At 34.9% G+C, this 19,340-nt stretch overlaps 2 protein-coding genes across 2 annotated transcripts; both read left to right on the top strand.

The window, feature by feature from the left end:
• Positions 1 to 2,054: 2,054 nt before the first annotated feature.
• On the top strand, positions 2,055 to 5,551 carry LOC131848743 (delta-1-pyrroline-5-carboxylate dehydrogenase, mitochondrial). Its single transcript, XM_059198678.1, has one exon. It carries the CDS (start codon positions 2,507 to 2,509, stop codon positions 4,205 to 4,207), a length of 1,701 nt encoding a protein of 566 aa, XP_059054661.1. The 5' UTR covers positions 2,055 to 2,506; the 3' UTR covers positions 4,208 to 5,551.
• Positions 5,552 to 12,949: 7,398 nt separating this feature from the next.
• LOC131848745 (protein OPI10 homolog) lies at positions 12,950 to 17,725 on the top strand. The gene is made up of 4 exons (XM_059198680.1): positions 12,950 to 13,134; positions 13,230 to 13,482; positions 14,485 to 14,594; positions 17,055 to 17,725. Exons 1-4 carry the CDS (start codon positions 13,096 to 13,098, stop codon positions 17,253 to 17,255), a joined length of 603 nt encoding a protein of 200 aa, XP_059054663.1. The 5' UTR covers positions 12,950 to 13,095; the 3' UTR covers positions 17,256 to 17,725.
• Positions 17,726 to 19,340: the final 1,615 nt, after the last annotated feature.

The following is a 19,340-nucleotide window of genomic DNA, read 5'->3' as shown; positions in this document are numbered from 1 at the left end:
ATGAAACAAAAAGTTATTCAAAAGGAATTGGTGATTTGATTCATTCCGATGTTTGTGGACATATTGGACCAGCAAATATTAATGGAGAAAAATATTTTCAGGTAATTGTTGATGACTATTCTCATTTTGTTACATTAAAGTTATTAAAACAAAAGAATGAAGCGGAAGAAAATTTAATACAATATATTAAATATGTAAAGACACAATTAGGTTTTAAAACGAAGAAATTAAGACTAGATAATGGTGGAGAATTTACATCATCTCGATTCAAAAACTACTGTCGGCAAAAAGGTATTGTACTACAATATACTTCACCATACACTCCCATAGCACGCTTCCACTGCGCAGCCCACGAATTATGATGAAAAAAAGTGAAATAAAAGTAAATATAATAAAATAACTAAATTGAAATAAAAATGGAAAAATTGTTGCCGATCCTGCGGGAGGGCAATTCATTCGTCGATTGCAAATTCAGACTAACGATGCTTTTAGAAGAAAAAGAAGTCATTCATACAGTTGACAAAAATTATTATGGTGAGAATGACAAATATTTTAAAAACAGTAACATTACAGCCAAATTTTTAATCGTGCAGTGTATATCCGATAAATATTTAGAAATTATAAGAAACTGTAGTACCGCATTAGAATTGATTACCGCTTTGGAGAGACAATTTGAAAGGAAAAGTATTTTTAATAAATTACATTTAAAAAGAAAACTTATCACATTAAAATGTACATCAGATACAAAATTGCAAGATTTCTTCATGACATTCGATAGATTAATAACAGAACTAAACGGAATAGGCAGTACTTTACAAGAAGAAGATAAGATATGCTACCTATTATCCGCTATGCCTTCGAATTATGACTTCAATAGAAACAATGTCATTAGAAAATAAAATAAACATAGATTTCGTCAAAGCAAGATTACTAGATGCAGAAATTAAGTACGAAACTAAAGAACAGACAGATATACTTTCAGAACAAATCTTCTGCTGCTATACATGTGGAAAAAGAGGTCATAAGTCATTTCAATGTAAGAAAAATCAACAAGAACAGTATAATAAACAAGACATACAAAGATATGGACAAGGACGAGGTCGATCCTGGCACGGAGCAGGTCGAATTAATATGCAGAGGGCAAATAAGGAAACACCATTTTATTCGCAGTCGTCCTTTTTTTATTAATATGTTTTCTCTTTTTATATACAAATAATATATGTCAATATAACAAAGGAGTTTTATGTCCAACAAAATCTACCGTCAATTCCGTGTACTTTCGAGCTGAGTTGACATGTTTACAATGATATAGATTTATTGTTAAATTCAAATTGAGATAATAGAGTGACCACGAGCATATGCTACTGCTAAAGCAAATAGTCTAATCAGTGTTCGTAGCCGACAGACCAGTCCCCATAAGCAGACCCATCCACGAGTATGACTAATGAGCCAGCCATCATTGCACTTAACCATATTAGAGGAAATTCATTGACTCGGCCCATCACGCAGCCACAAGTTTGAACTTTATAGCATGACTTTTTCAAGTTACTCCACCACGTCATTTATAGTATTTATAGCATCGACTGTAACAATTACAGTTTTTAACCATTATCCTGAGAATATACTAATAAATGAAATGAAAATTACCTACCTACTTCGATATAGTATCAATAATAATTATTGTCAATTATACCAAGAAATGTTTAATATCTTCATGAATTAGGGCATAATGAAAATTTTTATAATGTGTAGTTCCCGAATGAAGAGAAAGAGTCTGCAATTACGTAGTCTGTCCAATTTCATAAATACAGTAGACAAAATCACAATTAGATAAAATGCGAATCTCTTTATTACCTGTAAAGTAATAGTTTTTTATGCAATCATTGTCATATAGAGATTAGAGATAGCATGACTAGTACGTAATCTAATTATATTTAATTTAAACATTACGTAGAAAAGTCTGCGACAGTCAGTTACGTGAGATCGTTTTAAGAGAACTGCATCTTAAAGTGTCTATGGTTCATTTGGAGGTGATCAAGTGACGAAACAAAATGACAGACGTCAGTCAGCTGAGCGGAGCCAATATAGATTCTGAAAAAAATAGCCTACCTGCACCGAGGTCACAGTAAAAATACATCAAAACAAAGAAATTTACGTAATTCTGACCCGCCGTGAGTTGGATTATTGATAAAATTATTATGTGCTGCGTCAAGTAGCGGAAAGAACACGATCAGAAATAATTTAAATCTCTGAGACATTGCGTTGGGCAGTTTTTTCGCTTCGATTCAACAGAAAATGTGAACAAGTGTGAAGGTCATTGTTTGTCGCTTTGTTGCCAATTATTACTAATACTAGCCACTGGTGCGAGTGTCTCGCTCGCTCTAGCGGTCGACGTCGGTAGGGTCGCCCGTTTACGTAACACAATTCACGAACAGCTGTTCCTTGCAACAGTGAAATCCAATAGAGTTATATTCTTGCGAACGAAACTTGTCAAGCATCCAGCGACATGTTGAACGCGTGCACCATGTCGTTGCGCAGCGCGCGCTCCCTCGAGCGCTGCATGTCCAGTGTAGTGGAACTTCCCAAGTTCCAGGACTTCGGCGTCAAGAATGAACCGATCCTCGGGTACAAACAAGGCAGCAAGGAGCGCACCGAGCTCGCCAACGAGCTGCAGCGCGCCTCCGGAGTCACCGAGGAAGTGCCGATCGTTATTGGAGATGAGAACATCAGAGATGGTGAGCCGCGCTTTCAGGTGATGCCCCATGATCACTCCCGTAAAATCGCCAAGTATTACTACGCTAGTGAGAGCACAATCAAGAAGGCCATTGATGTGTCGGTCCGGGCCCAAAAAACTTGGGACAAAACACCATTTGAAGAAAGGGTTCGCATTTGGAACAAGGCTGCCGACTTGATGGCAGGAGCGTACCGCCAGTCTCTTAATGCTGCAACAATGCTGGGCCAGTCCAAGTCAGTGATACAGGCTGAGATAGATTCGGCAGCAGAGCTCATTGATTTTTACCGATTCAACATATTCTTTTTGAAAGAAAATAGCAAGTATCAGCCAATTTCTGAGGACCCCTCGGTGACCCGCAACTCTCTTAGATTCCGTGGCATAGATGGCTTCATCGCGGCCATCAGTCCATTCAACTTTACTGCTATTGGTGGTAACTTAGCATACACCCCTGCTCTAATGGGAAATGGAGTACTGTGGAAACCATCAGATACTGCAGTTCTGTCCAACTGGCGTATCTTCAACATTATGCGAGAAGCTGGACTGCCTCCTGGCATTGTTAACTTTGTTCCTGCAGATGGCCCTACTTTTGGACGTACAATCACAGCTTCTCCCCATTTGGCAGGAGTAAACTTCACCGGCTCCGTTCCTACATTTAATTGGATTTGGAATGAAGTAGGTAAAAATCTGCAAGTGTACCGTAACTACCCCAGATTAATTGGAGAATGTGGAGGCAAGAATTATCATTTCATTCATCCATCAGCAGATGTGGAATCAGTTGTATCGGGAACTATTCGATCAGCATTTGAATACTGTGGACAAAAATGCTCTGCATGCTCCAGAATGTATGTTCCTAAATCTTTGTATGAACCCATCAAGGAAGGTTTGCTGCGAGAAAGGGCAAAACTTAAAATTGGTGACCCATCCGACTTTAGCATCTTTACAGGTGCTGTGATTGATGACAAAGCATTTGCTAGAATAACAGGATACATCAAGAACGCTAAAAATAATCCCAAGAACACAATCATTGGTGGAGGAGACTTTGATGGCAGCAAGGGGTACTTCGTTCAGCCCACTATCATTGTGACAACGGATCCTCTTGACAAACTGATGACAGAAGAAATTTTTGGACCCGTTCTCACTATTTACGTGTATGAAGACAAAGACCTGCAGGAAACCCTATCTCTTGTAGGCTCATCTACTAAGTTTGCTTTGACAGGAGCTGTGTTTGCCCAAGACAAAGCTTTCCTTAAAACAGCACTGGAAGAACTAAAATCGACTGCGGGCAACTTCTACCTCAATGACAAGTCGACAGGCTCTGTTGTGGGCCAGCAGCCATTCGGAGGCGGCCGAATGTCGGGAACCAATGACAAAGCGGGTGGTCCCATCTATGTGATGAGATGGACCACACCGCAGTCCATCAAAGAGACCTTCGTCCCACTAAGAGACATCGACTACCCTTACATGAGGGAATAAACACCCGACATGTGCGGGACTGGTGACGAAAATTACAAGATCATATCTAATTATCCAGTTATTGGCAGTTGCATTGGAAACATCACTTCATAAATTTATGAGTACAATAATAGTTAATTAGTAAATAGTATACTATAAGTTATTATAAATTATTGTAGTACATATTTGCTTGTTTGTCTAGAATGTTGTGTTGTGTTGGTAGAGAGATGACAGTAGTCAGTGTGGACACAATACCATTGTTTATCTGGATTGTAAAGTTAATTCACTGCTACACTAAATGTATATCTGTCACAGAAATGTTTACTATTTCAGTTTATGAAATAAGCTATAAACATTGTGAGACAATCTGTTTTTGTACACAATAATGTCAATGTATGATTATCTAACCATATTGTCGAATATTATTTCCACTACAACTTGTAACAACATTTATTATTTAATAATCTGACACTGACTACTTTCGGATGTAACGCAGTTGAAAATTTTAAAATAATATTTAAGTGACGAAGATGTCAAAATTATTAGTATAATTGAAACTCGTACCTACATGCTAAAGTGATATGGATATGTTATGTAGATTGATTAATAAAATGATAAATATTGTTCACCTGCCCCGGCGGTGCAGTGCTGTAGTCGTTTTGTGCCCGTTATATTGCATAGATTTTCATTTTGTATTTATATAAGTGGATATCACTGCGCTGACCCGCGGCCCGTACCAATGGTTCATTCGGACTGGTTTATGTCAACTCGTTGCGTATTTGCTTTCCTCTTATCATTAAAACGGAATTCATATCTAACGCGGGTACGTTTATCTATTTATAGTTGGTTGGTTATCGCGCTGCTCTCTGAGTAATTGACTGCATTTATGCTTTTATTTATATACACTAGCAACTGCAAATGACACAATGTCTCATTCGAAATAGCCTAAGGCAAGAAGTGAGAAGAAAAATATGTACTATCTTAAAAGACATGTGTCGATATAATTATAAGTAAAACGTTTGATTTGACCTCATAAATGTGAAGCGACTGGTCGCTCTGTTCTCCTCCGCTCAAGATGTTCAGTTTTATAAACACGCTAGATTCCTTATCATTATAAGGACCTCTTCGGTACCTGTATGTCTTTACAGAGTTGGGCCTCGTGTTACATGCTCTTAGATAATAATTACTAAAACAATATACCTATTTTGATTTATATTTCGCTTTTTACACACATACATTGTTATTAACCATTTTTATGTTTTACTAATTTATTATGTTCCTGTTTACTGTTGTTAATCATTACACTTTATAGTAACTATTGGTGTAAAGATTTAAATTTAATTATAACTATATTTCAGCAGTCTACTTGTTGTGTGATTGCCGTTTACGGTGTGACCTCTGTTAGGTGTCCTGTTATCTTTAATCTTATCTATTGACGAGCTCGCCCCGATTTCGTCTTGGTAGTCAAGGATTATCGTAATATTAAATTTTACTAGCTACCCCTGGCTTCAGGTATACATGTATTATACTTTTTTTTTTATTTTATTTCCACGCTTACAGATACAGGTCTTAGCAGTCAGTACAGTAGTGTAGAAAACATTATTTTTTTAATTAGTTGTATTATAGATATAGTGACAGTATATAATTTTTTTCTAAATATATACTTTCAGTATGTTATCTTTTTTTTTATCTGTATTTATTAAAAAAAATATATAATATGAACGTGGATGGAGAGAAAGGGAGAGAACGCTCTAAAAAAAGATGGATGGATTGTGTGAAAGATGATATGAATAAAAGGAGAGTATGCTCAGATATGACGACCGATAGAGAGCAGTGGAAGAGAATGACATACTGCGCCGACCACAAGTAATGGGATAAAGGCAAGGCAATGCTGATGAATAGATTAAGCGATATTCGTGAACTCATTCAGAGAACAAGAAAACAGATCTATTTTCTCCGCTGTATGGTTTAATTTGCGATGCTTTGTCGTAAGAATCATAAACCTTCCTCTTCATCACTTTATCTGTTGCTAAAAACTACATTAAAATCCGTTTCGTAGTTTAAAATATCTAAGCGAACAGACAACGGAAGTTATTTTTTATTTTATACTTCGTAAAGAAAATATAGTAAGATTCTTATAGATCATACACCTTCACGGCTATTTACCCAAACGTTGTAGTCATAGGTAGGATTGTTATCGGTGCTTCCGTCAGTCGAAAATAAAATCGACGAAGTTTCTAATTTCGCCCTGATCGAACTTATTACTGAGAGCGTGAGACCACTACTTATGGTCTGATGGGACACTAGTGATGAATGATAGGATAAACATGAAGATAAGGGAACTGATTGCTAGTAATGTGGACTGTTAACCCTATTGCTGACAATGTAAGGTTTATCTCCATGCTGTTCCTCCTGGAAACCATCATGATAAATTCCTGATGAATTTGTCGCGATAACTGATCCGACGTCATGTTCATTTTATCATCCTCGGCTGATGCCCCGCCCGCGCCTATTGTTACTGTGTTATTGAACAGCATTCCATATGATCCATTAAAAAACACAAAATTGGTCAGTTTGCCCATAGGGGCGAATTCGCCAGAAAATATCCAGGATAATTCCCTAACATGATACAAAAATTATCATTGGGGATTCGGGTTGTCAGATGCACCTGTTTTCCCATTATAACCTTACGTAGTGTTTATAATTTAACCTATATGAAATCAAACATATAATTCAAGCATGTAAGACCTTTCGGCCTCTCAGGCATATAATGTTTTTTATTATCATCCTTATCGTACATTAGCTTAGGTACTTCAGTCAGTACAGAAAACTGAATACAGTATAAAAAATCTCGGTGTGCGTGATCGATTGCAGCTTACATTTTTTTGTAGTTTTATCTTGACGTTAGCATAGCACAAATCAGCAAGATTTTTTTTTAATAATGCTTTATTCATGACCACGGACAGAAGTCCTTCAGTCGAATACATTTTTTATATGCATAACATAAAAATTTAAACAAATTTAGAAATAAAGTATATAAACTTAGACAGTACAATTTGAGTAATAATACGTTAATATTATTTTTCCACAGTATGTACAATGTAGTTTTTTTTTTTTTTTTTTTTTTTTTTTTTTCTCTTCTTTGGCAAGAGGCTAGTGTTGCCTATTATGCCACTAAAAACAGGAAACGAGACGGGATAATGGAAAGGAACGGGTTAAATTTTGAATATACTCGGAATTAGTGATCATGGGTTTTAAAGTTTAATGTTATTATGGGAAATAAAAGACGCAAGAGATTTATAAATTATAGGATTAGGATGAGCTAATAGGCATACAATGGATGAAGGAAAAGGAATTTCTAATGAGATGAGTGTCTCTATAAATGAAGAACGATCGTAAGAGGAGCAGGAAAACACAATATGATTTAGATCACCCACATCTTCTCCACATTCACAGATATTATTGTCTTTTATACGTAGTTTTGTTAAATGTTCAGGGCTGCAAACATGACCAATTCGCATACGAATCAAAACACTAGTTGATCTTTTATCAAGATGTAATTTGAAAAACCACGGTTTAAGAGCTATAAACGGTTGGACTAAACAGTACTGTTTCCCTTTAATTTTGCTACTTATTGTCCAATCTTGACTCCATGAATCATGAAGACAAGACTTAGACAAGGCAGTCAGATCATGGCAAAAGTTTTTATAAGGAAATAGATCTCCAGATAATATAGCTTCATTCGCAAGCAAATCTGCTTTTTCGTTGCCCCGAATGCCACAGTGACCCGGAATCCAAACAAAAGATACAATATGTCCTTTGAGACGAATGCTATTCAACATATCTCGGATATCAAAAATTAGAGGATACTGTTTAGATGATTTGAATGGACATTTAATTAGAGCTTGAAGAGCACTTTTAGAGTCCGTAAATATAACAGTTTGCTTAAGATTAAAAATTTTAATATATTCTACTGCTTTAAAAATTCCATAGCATTCACCAGTAAAAACAGAGGTCTCTGGTGGAAATTTAATTTTCTGAATTATATGATATTGTGAGTGGTAAATTCCTACACCAACATTTCCTGTATGTGAGTGTTTCGATGCGTCACAATAAATTTGATGATGGCTTTCCCATTTAGAGTTTACTACTTGATTAAACATTGCATTTACATTAGGATGTTCTTTTTCTATGTTAATATCAAAATGAACATCAGGGGTAAAAGTTAAAGATTCATATGCTGAACTAAATAATGGAAGACAGGGAGATCGATGAGTGGGAGCTCGGATGGCAGTAAAAGTTCTGTAACTTTTTACTAAGCAAGGTAGAGATTTATGAGACCAATAGGATGACGAAGAAACAAGATCAGAGAGCGATTGCAATTTAGGGATCAGAGGATGATTAGAAAACTGTAAAATACGAAATAAAAATTTATCAGATAAATACTGACGCCTTAAATACAATGGAGGATCACAACATTCTACTTGCATCGCATTAATGGGACTAGATTTCATGGCGCCCAATATAATCCTTAGAGCTTTAGCTTGAATATTATCCAATTTTTTTAGGGCTGTAGCATTAGCAGGTTCCAAAATAAATGTACCATAATCCATAACACTCCTTATGAGAGCATTATATATTAGTTTTAATTGAAATGGATGGGATCCCCACCACACACCCGTAAGGCATCTTAGAATATTAAGAAGTCGTTCACATTTAGCTGAAACGTATTCACAATGTGGTAAACCAGATAATTTAGAATCGAGAATTATGCCTAAAAATTTTATTTTTGTCTTTACTGGGATACACTGATTATTGTAACAGATATTTATAGGGGTGGAACTCGCATTCTAGAAAACAGAACAACTGCACTCTTAGCCGCAGACAATTCAAGACCGTTACAATCCATCCAAAATTTTAATTTTTCTAAAGAAGTAAATTAAAGAACACGCTTTTTGAACAGAATGATCAATAAAATACATCAATAAATCATCCGCATATTGAAGTACAACGACTTTCTCACTGTTTTGATTTACATATGACTCTAAGTCGTATGTATAGATGTTATATAAAAGAGGACTGAGTGGTGATCCCTGCGGGAGACCTTCCATACAACTCGAGACAAAATATTAGAATCAGACAATATAACGCTAATGGATCTTTCCGTCAAAATATTAATAATAAAGTTAGAAAGTATGGGAGGAACATTCAAATCGCAAAGCTTTTTCCATAATATGTTAATATTGACATTGTCATACGCAGAGTTAATATCTAAGAAAACTGAAACTACCGACTGATTTTTAGAGAATGCCAAACGTATATCTGAAACGAACAGACTGATTCCATCTAATGTACTTTTACCCCTTCTAAACCCATACTGACTTTCAGCTAATAGTTTTTTACTTTCGACATACCACTCTAAACGAGTTTTTACTAAATTTTCAGCAATTTTTAAAAGAACTGTGGAAAGAGCTATAGGACGATATGAACTACTGTCATCGGAAGGTTTGTTGGGTTTTTTAACTGGCAATACCGTGTGATGTTTCCATGACGACGGAATATTCCCAGTTAACATTACTGAATTTATGAGATTAAGGTAATACAACATACATTCATCATTAATATTCGCTAAAAATGAATATGGAATGTGGTCATTTCCTGGAGATGAATCTTTCGTATGAGACAGAACGGTTTTAAGTTCCGTAAATGTAAAAGGACTGTCAAGAGCTGAAGAGTTTATATTTTTATTGGTGGAAAGTGGCCGCGTTATGGGATCCATATGAGATACGTAGGGTGGTGCTAAACGATCTAGAAACTCGTTAGCTGTAGTCTCTGATAATGTAAAAAAAGGAGAATCTTGGAAAGCAGATCTGTATCTTTTTATATTACGCCATACAAGGGAAGGATGAGTATGAGGCGAAATAGAAGAACAGAAACGTTTCCATCCTTCTGACTTCTTTTTCTTTAAAAGTTTCCGGGTGGAGGCTAGTAGGGCAGATAGATTGGTGAAGTTTTCTGAACTCATATCATTACAATATAATCTTTCTGCCAGTTTCCTGGATTTAATAGCTGTAGTACATTCATGGTCCCACCAAGGTGGAGAAGGAATTTTATTATTATTATGTTTGTTTACAGGAAAAACTTCATCAGCAACTTGTATCAAAATTTTGCTGAGGGCTTCAGAACAGTCCGATTCATTACCAGAAGTAATAGGAGGGAGAGATGATAATTTATTTTGTACACCAATTTGGAATTTATCCCAATTATTATTATTATTTAACTTATGTTTGTAAAAATAATTTCTTTTTCGAGGATGTTTTTTATGAATTGGTAATGAAATGATAATAGGAAAATGGTCACTCCCATATGCAGATGAAAGGATAGACCATGATAGAGAGGAAGATAAATTGGAAGAACAAATAGAGAGATCTACAGCACTATTTCTTTCAGTGGGAGCAGTAATACGAGTAGGTACTGGGTCATTTAAAACACACAGATTATGGGAATCAAGAAGGCCTAACAATTGCTCACCATGGTAATTAGAATAGGAGCTGCCCCAAGCTTGATGATGGCAATTAAAATCACCCATAATTAAAAAAGGTTTAGGAAGAATTGAAAATAACTCATTTAAATATGCAATAATTGAAGAGGAAGGACGAGGTATATAAAGGGAGACTAAACAAATATCGCTGACAACAGCAGCAACCATAGAAATATTGTTTTTGTCAAAAAGAGGTAAAGAAATAGAAGAAAAATGAGTAGCTTTATTGATGAGTAAGGCAGCCCCACCATACCCATCTGGCCTATCATCTCGAATACAAGAGTATTCTGATAATTTGAAATTATAATCAGGTTTAAGCCAAGTTTCAGTTAGTGCAATAACAAGTGGTTGTTGATATTTATTGATTAAATGAATTAAATCACTTTTTTTGCTAAGTACACTTCTGCAATTCCATTGGACTACTTGATCCATTATGGAGTAGATTTTTGAATATTTCTATAAATGGGGCAACGTGGGACGGTATTATATTAGAACTTACAAGTAAGTTGATTAATGAAATAATAACTTCTTTAATATTAGATTGACTTTCATTTTTATACTGACTGTTAAGCGCACAGCCATTAGAAGGGGAGGGCATATTAAAATCTTTTATAATATTCTCATGGGCAACTTTATCATACCCAACATAGGATGGATGAGGAGATTTAGGTTTTAAGAATACGGTTTTTTTATAAGATTGTTTAAAAGCAGTATCATTATAAGTTTTTGATTCAGATATATTTTTTAAAGTGCTGAATGATGTTCCATGTGCTGATGGCGTGGAAAGGACTTCAGCAAAAGACTTTGTAACAGCAGGGTGCAATTTTGAGGCCTCAGCATATGAAATACAATTTTCAGCCATATATAACTTTATTTGTTTTTGTCTATTGAATTCTGGACAAGATTTGCTAGTAGAAAAATGATTTCCTGAACATAAACAGCAAAAAGCATCTTCAACATCACATGTTTCTCCTGTATGATTTTGACCACATTTAAAACAACGTGGCTTTGACCTGCATTGAATTTTAGTGTGACCATAACGACAGCAATTGAAACATTGTATAGTTGGATAAGTGTATAATTCCACTGGTAATGCATTATAACACATGAATATTCTTTTTGGTAGTACCTGACCATCAAATGTGACTACTACTGTCTGAGAAGGTTTCCAAGTGGGAGAGCCATCAACAACAACTTTGTAATTTAGCCGTCTTACTTTAAGTATATTGCCACAACCAATAGGAACAGAAATATTTTATAATATCTCCTCTGGACTTCAATCACTCGGAACACCTCGTATCAAACCCATACGTGTAATATTAAATGTTGGTATAAAAGCCTGTAATTTGTGACCATTTAAACTGTAGTGGTTAATGAATGTATTAGCATCATGGTAAACTGAGAAAGATAATGCAATTTTATTTCGTCCAATGCGTTTTACACTTCCATTAATAATGTTTTTAAAATACTGTTTTTTGAGGAATTTACCAAATGTCACAGGGTGAAGTGTAGTACCGTCATTTGGAGACTTTTCTTGTCTTACTACATGAACTAAGTATGGGGCATGGTCTGTGGGTTCATACATTTTCCTTGCTACTGGTTCAGAAATATTATTATTTTCATTTGTTTCTTTAGATGTGGATGGATGAGGGGGATCTAAATTTACAGATTGTGGAGTGAAAATCACTTCCGTGAGAGGTTTTTGTGTTTCAATGCCATCATTTATGTCATCTGTACAGTGGCAATCTGTAATTTTATCTGAAGAATTTTTTCTTCTCCGTTTATTACAACTTTTACAAAATCTTTGTAACCGACTGCGTTTTATCGATCGGTTTGAACAAGACGTATCGGTTTCCATACCCGATTCGCATGAAATTGTAACATAGTTAGAAGCCGGAGGGACAAATCCCCCCGGGTCGGGGGGATCGTCCATAGAAATGAAAAAACGAAAAACTTACCAATAAAACAGCTAACTATTTATACTAACTACAATAAACAAACTAAATAATAGATATTAAAGAACTAAATACAGTATCACAATCACTAAATAATGAAAAATATGTATAAAATTTAAATCAAAAGAAAAAACGCGCCCGCCAAGTTTAACGTTTCCCGCCTTTTTTCTACAATGTAGTTATATACTGTCAGATTTTAATAAGAGTTGCCATCTTCGTCAAAAAATTAATTAGTCTGTGGTCGTTTACTAAGAGAACAGATAATAAATAAAATAAATAGGTTATGTTATGTTTATTTTGATTTGAACATTTTGTTGATTCTTTCAATAAGATATAATTATCTATAATTTAGTGTGATACATCTTGTATTCTTGTTCAAATTGTGATAATATTGTTAAGAATATATCTGTATAATGTCGAACGTGTTTGGATTAATAGTATCAGGCAGACTGGTAAGTAAATATAAGCATTTTCTTGAATATTCCATATTGCCCAATGGCCTATACTTGAGTTGTGATTACGAGAAGCCGGTGTGTTGGTCGCGCAGGTGCAAACAGACTTTACACCGTTGTCAGAGACGAGGTACCTCATAGTGATACCGGAGGTGGACTCTATTAACCATGCTGTGGTGTTCCTCACCGGCCTGGCGCCGTTGCCTCTCGGTACCGCCGCGATGGTCTACTGGAGCTGGCCGGACCCTGCCGCGCCGCCCAACTGGCAACTCCTCGGCCACATATCAAACAGCAAACCATCAGCTATTTTTAAAATATCCAATCTTAAGAAATTGCATGAATTATCAGGTAAGTTCTAGAACATTCTAATTCTATCAAAATAAAAAAAAGCCATTAACAACATAGTTTAATTGAGATTATTATTATATTAAAGTTAGGTTTCTAACCGACTATCAAACTTAAATGTAATTTTCTTATACTTTTCTCCACCATTTCGACAGTTAGGAATTTCACTTTTGTACTAAACATCAGATGTATTTATTAATGGATGAAAATAGTAAAACTGTTGTATTGTGCACCTGATTGTGCTAATGGTATAGCAGGGCACCAGTGGTGGGTGATAGGATGAGCAGAAGTCAACCAGTCAGCCAATTGCATGATTCCGTAATCGTTGTAGGTGCAACCACCTGGAGGTCAACCATACATTCTACATTGTGTGCCCATCGATCACTACTCCCATTACTAATAATCCCCTACTCTCATCATTATTATATTCCAATAATCTTATATAATTTATGATCATTTTGTCCTATTTATATTTCACTCCTGGGGCTGGTGGGTCATAGAAACAGGATAGCAGTATACGATATTATTTTGTATTTATTGAGTTCTGTTACTACTACTTATTCTCTTCCTTTCTCCCCTGATTACTACATTTCCAATAATCTTATATAATTTATGATCATTTTGTCCTATTTATATTTCATTCCTGTGTGACATAAAGACAGGATAGGAATCCATGTGGAATTAAACTTTAATTTTCTAAACTTAAAGTAGCTTAAGTTACTCCTTATTACATTAGCTACCTGTCAAAAAAAGTCACGTTAAAATCAGTCCAGCCATTTCAGAGATTAGCAGGAACAAACAGATAAAAATTGTAAAAATATTATTTCGGTGTATGTACCATATTCATATGCATGTAGTAAAAAACGGTTATCTCAATATTACAAACAGACACTCCAATTTTATTTATATATATAGATTTATTGAGTTCTGTTATTATTAGTTATCTCCCACCCTATACTAAATATGAAGTTAAGGAAATCTTAAAAAAATTGTTCTTGTTTTCAGATGAAAATAAGTTTATGAGTGCCTTTGGTCAGCAGAAGATCTGTCACGATGCTCAGCTCGGTATATCAATTGAACCGGAAACCAATATCCAGTTGCTTGCATCGTCAGTTGTAAGTATACACTGACTAGTTTGGTGGCACTAATAATAATATTTATTTACTGACTGATCCACATAACACACACACACACACACACACACATATTTGACATTTCGTCATAGTCGTAGAATACTGACTGATCTGACTATTAAATTAATAGTCAGATCCGTCAGTATTCTATGACTATGACGATATATCTTTATATGTCGCCTAATTTCCTTAATATCTTATTGAATTATAGCCTATATGTTATTCTGATATATAAGCTGTATTACTGACTTAATGACGACCTCGGTGGTCTAGCGGTCTAGCACACCGCTTTACGATGGTCGCGGGTTCGATTCCTCGCACGGCACAAGTATTTGTATTCATGACTTTGATTGTTTGTATCGGTCTGGTTGTTTTCTATGTATAATATGTATGTATTTACAAACAAAATATCTATGTATGTGTATCAGTTATCTAGTATTCATAACACAAGCTTTAGTTAGCTTAACTTGGGTCTAGATGGCGCTGTGTTAATTTTCCTGAGATTATTATTATTATTACTGTAAAGTTTCATCAAAATCCATTCAGTAGCTTTTGTATGAAAGATTAATAAACATCCATCCATACTTACAAACTTTCATGTTTATAATATAAACAAGATTTTAGGTGTTTTTTCCCATTTACAAAAATACAATTTTCTTACATTTAAAAGTTCTAAATGCTATCTGGTTACATCATCTCCAGATGATGCAAAATGGGGAAGAGGTGATAAGATTACTAAGATAAGCATCTATTTATATGCTATAAGAAGATTAAACTAATCTGTCCATAGGATGTAACTGATAGCAGATGCTGAGTACAAAATTAACACACTTTGATTCAAAATTCAAATTCAAAAATCATTTATTCATGTTGGACATTTTAGCCGCTTAAGAACGTCAAGTTTTTACAGTATCTTTTTTTTTTATTTTCCCTACCGACCAGTTCTGTATATAGATCCAATTGAGAACCGATTAACACTAGACTAGGTCACTTTCTCCCTACAAATGTAGGTGCAGTTAGATAGATGGATATTCACTTTATTTATACACATAGACACATATACCATCACATTTGTCAACATAATAATTTCTATGGTAAAAAGGATTTTAAAAAAAATTATAAGAAAGATCTTTAACATTTATATATGTTGTCATGATTAATGTACCAGAAACTAATATAGTTTTATATATATTATTCAAGATTATAGCTATTTTTTTAGTGTAAGTGAATGTAATATAATAAAGGTCTGACGACCTCGGTGGTCTAGCGGTCTAGTACACTGCTTTACGTCCGATGGTCGCGGGTTCGGATTCCTCGCACGGCACAAACATTTGTATTCATGAGTATGATTGTTTTTATCGGTCTGGGTGTTTTCTATGTATAATATGTATGTATTTACAAAAAAGAAAAAATATATCTATATATATGTGTCAGCTATCTAGTATCCATAACACAAGCTTTAGCTTAACTTGGGACTTGATGGCGCTGTGTGAATTGTCCTGAGATTAGTATTATTATTATTTTTTCTCTCGACTTTCGCCGGTAATCTTGGTATGTATGGGCCTAAACCAAGTACATAACAATGTTCTATTTTTAGGTGAATATACTATAATATAAATGTTGGCCTAATCTGTTTATTATTATTATTATTTAATATGTCTTATACATGTAGCAATATTTAGTGCATGATATCCCCTCCAATCGATCCCCCGTCCAATTCAAACGGGGATCGATATGACGACGGCCTAAGCCGAAGTTCGAACCCCAAGCGGTGCCCTTAGACTAAACTCGTATCCGTCAGGCAGGAGTTCTGAAACGAATCGGGCTGAAATGGCATGCAGGTAGATGTTATGACGTAGGCATCCGCTAAGAAAGGATTTTGATTAATTCTATCCCCAAGGGTATAAAATAGGGGATGAAAGTTTGTATGAAACTTTGTCAATTGCAAACCTTTCAGACTTTGCATGCATAATGTTACTATGACGTAGGCATCCCCTAAGAAATGATTTTGATAAATTCCACCCCTAAGTGGATAAATTAACACGAGCGAAGCCGCGGGCAAAAACTAGTATTACATGAAAACTAAAATATGTCATTTATATATTCGCTTACATTATAATTAGGGTTGCCAGTTTTTTTTCAACCTATAAGGAGCATACGCTTAAATAAGCAAAAGAATACCGGAATTTAGTATTTTACCCGTGACGAATTATTAATAGACAAATTGTCTAGAGTAGATCGATGGATTTAGTAATAAAAAACGGAGCACGATTCGAATATGGGACAGAGTCAGTCCCGCCGGGACATTTTATTTTACGCTAATTATAACACTGTTTTTAATATCCTTTATAAATATTTTATATTTATAAATACACTATTCTTATTCCAAATCCTTATAGAAGTTGTTACATAAATAAAAATACTTATTTATAATCGTTTCAGGCAGATCAAGCTAGTGATTATGTGACATTTGCTCAAAAAATGTTAGACAATTTAGTGAACTTTGTGGCGTCATTCTCGCTGACACAGGAACAAATGACGCCCACCCCGGGCATCTCGTACATCCCCCTCAACACCCTGCACACGTGGTATCAAAACTTCGAGCGGCGGCTACAGCAGAACCCTAACTTTTGGAGAAACTAACGCAAATTATACATTAGACTCAATTAATTGTTCTAAGTGACATATTTTCATAATGAAATACTATGATGTTATATTAAACCAATTTATATGATATATATAAAACATAAATGCAGTTCACATACAGTCTTTGTCTGGATATTCATAAATCAAAATCAATAATATCTGGATATTTGATATTAAGTATTATTAGTGCAAATTTCAATGCAAGTACTTCCTTCTAGAAGACAATGCGAGTATTTTGATAATGGTTTAGGTTGGTTTATTTTACTGTTAAAATTAACCAGAAGTATAGCAAATTGTCTCAATGTTGTGAATTAAATAATTTTACACTTGGGAATTTATTAATATTACAACGACCGTTGTAAAATATTCTTTATAATAGCGCTATTCATGTATACAGGTCAGATTGCAACGCATCAGAACCAATACCGGCACAGTTATACCTTGTAATTTCACTGCTATAATATATATATCTTTACTGGTACACCTGACCACGCGTTGCTGTGTCTAAGGTTCTTGAGTAAAATAATATTGCGACTATAAATTGAGATGTAAGCTATCCTTTCAAGTTGGATCAAATTTGCAATCGGTTCAGTAGTTTAGCGGACAAACTACGTGACACGTAATTTTTATATATAAAGATATATCCATGTTAAAATCAAATCAATAATTTGTAATATAAAGCTGCTGGCGGCAGTCGTAGGTTAGCTAAACTTAATATAATTGTGACAAAGTAGTAGCATTGTACATTGTGACTATATCATAGCTGACTTCGTGTACGGCACTCCTTTCTATATGTCGTCGGTTAAATAGAAAAATGGCATTCAAAATGTACATGTTTTACATCACAAGCATTTAAATTTATTTAAATTATTTTTTCCTTTAACGTTTTAAATTTACACAGAAGTAATTATATATCATTTTAAATGTATTTAGATAATGATTAAGACGGCGTGGTTAATTTAATTGACTTATATAAAAGGAGGCAATTCTAGCCTCTGAATTTTGAAAAATTACATTTTTCTATTTAATTGACTATGTGTAAAATGTTATGTTGTTGTTAAAGATTACATAATGGGTATACTCAGGAAGTTTTCACTAACTGTTGCAGGCTCTTACAGCTCGATGCTGTAACAAACGAAAAAGAATATTTGACAGATTGACTTTAAAGAAAAAAACTAGCAATAATAACTTAGCCTAACATAAGATCAATCTTTCAATCATTTTTTTTTTCATTCAAAGTTCTAATTGCTATATTTGCAAGTCTTAGCTTTTTTTGCCGCTTTTATGATACGGATGTAGCTCCATTCGATTGTACTATATATTTTAGTAGCAGACCCGCCACTCGTTGCTGTGGCTAAGGTTCTTGAATAAAATAATATTGCGACTATAAATTGAGACGTAAGCTATCCTACCTTTGGGACCGTTCAAGTATTACGTAAGCACTATTTGGGGGGGAGGGGGGGGGGTGGTCTTTGTTTTGCTTATTTTGGATGACATGGGGGGTGGGGGAGTCCAGATGATGAATACGTCATCGCTAGTTATTTACTTTTTTTTACACGAATGGCAACCCTCACATTGTCTTTGCTAAAAGAACAATACATTAATTGAAAAATGTTTACGTAAGCATGGGGGGAGGGGGTAAGAGTTTGCTTACTTTTGCTGACAAGGGGGATGGGGGGTAAATAATTGTAATAAGTCTGCTCACGTAACGTACTTGAACGGCCCCTTTCAAGTTGGATCAAATTGGACAGTGTGCAATTTTGCAATCGGTTCAGTAATTTAGGAATCCATCGCGAACAAACAACGTGACAGATAATTTTTATATAGAAGAATTATCTATGGTTAGGAGTGGCGCGCATGAAATTAAAAAGCTATATTACATAGTTACAGCTTTTATTGGTACACAACAGCTACGAAAGACTGCTTAATAAGAATATTTTTTAATAAAATAAAATTTAATTAAACTGTTGTATTATTTAATCGAATTAGGTGTTATATTGCGGAATTCCATTTCTTTTCGGAGTCGCGGTGGAATACTAAGGCGGCAATGCGTTCACAGTTACAGTGTGGTTGTTTAGTGCA

The sequence above is a fragment of the Achroia grisella genome, unplaced genomic scaffold (assembly GCF_030625045.1).
Source record: "Achroia grisella isolate CSIRO2021 unplaced genomic scaffold, CSIRO_AGI_Agris_v1 utg5850, whole genome shotgun sequence".
Classification (NCBI taxonomy): Eukaryota; Metazoa; Arthropoda; class Insecta; order Lepidoptera; family Pyralidae; genus Achroia; species Achroia grisella.
The sequence above is the reverse complement of the archived record's forward strand: the minus strand, read 5'-3'. Positions and strand labels throughout refer to the sequence as shown.

What these genes read in the sequence shown, in the direction of transcription:
- LOC131848743 (XM_059198678.1), top strand. Translation starts at nt 2,507, where the DNA reads ATGTTGAACGCGTGCACCATGTCGTTGCGCAGCGCGCGCTCCCTCGAG.
- LOC131848745 (XM_059198680.1), top strand. Translation starts at nt 13,096, where the DNA reads ATGTCGAACGTGTTTGGATTAATAGTATCAGGCAGACTG. An exon ending in TAATAGTATCAGGCAGACTG is followed by an intron (nt 13,135 to 13,229) that starts GTAAGTAAATAT and finishes TTGGTCGCGCAG; the next exon opens with GTGCAAACAGACTTTACACC. An exon ending in AGTTGCTTGCATCGTCAGTT is followed by an intron (nt 14,595 to 17,054) that starts GTAAGTATACAC and finishes TAATCGTTTCAG; the next exon opens with GCAGATCAAGCTAGTGATTA.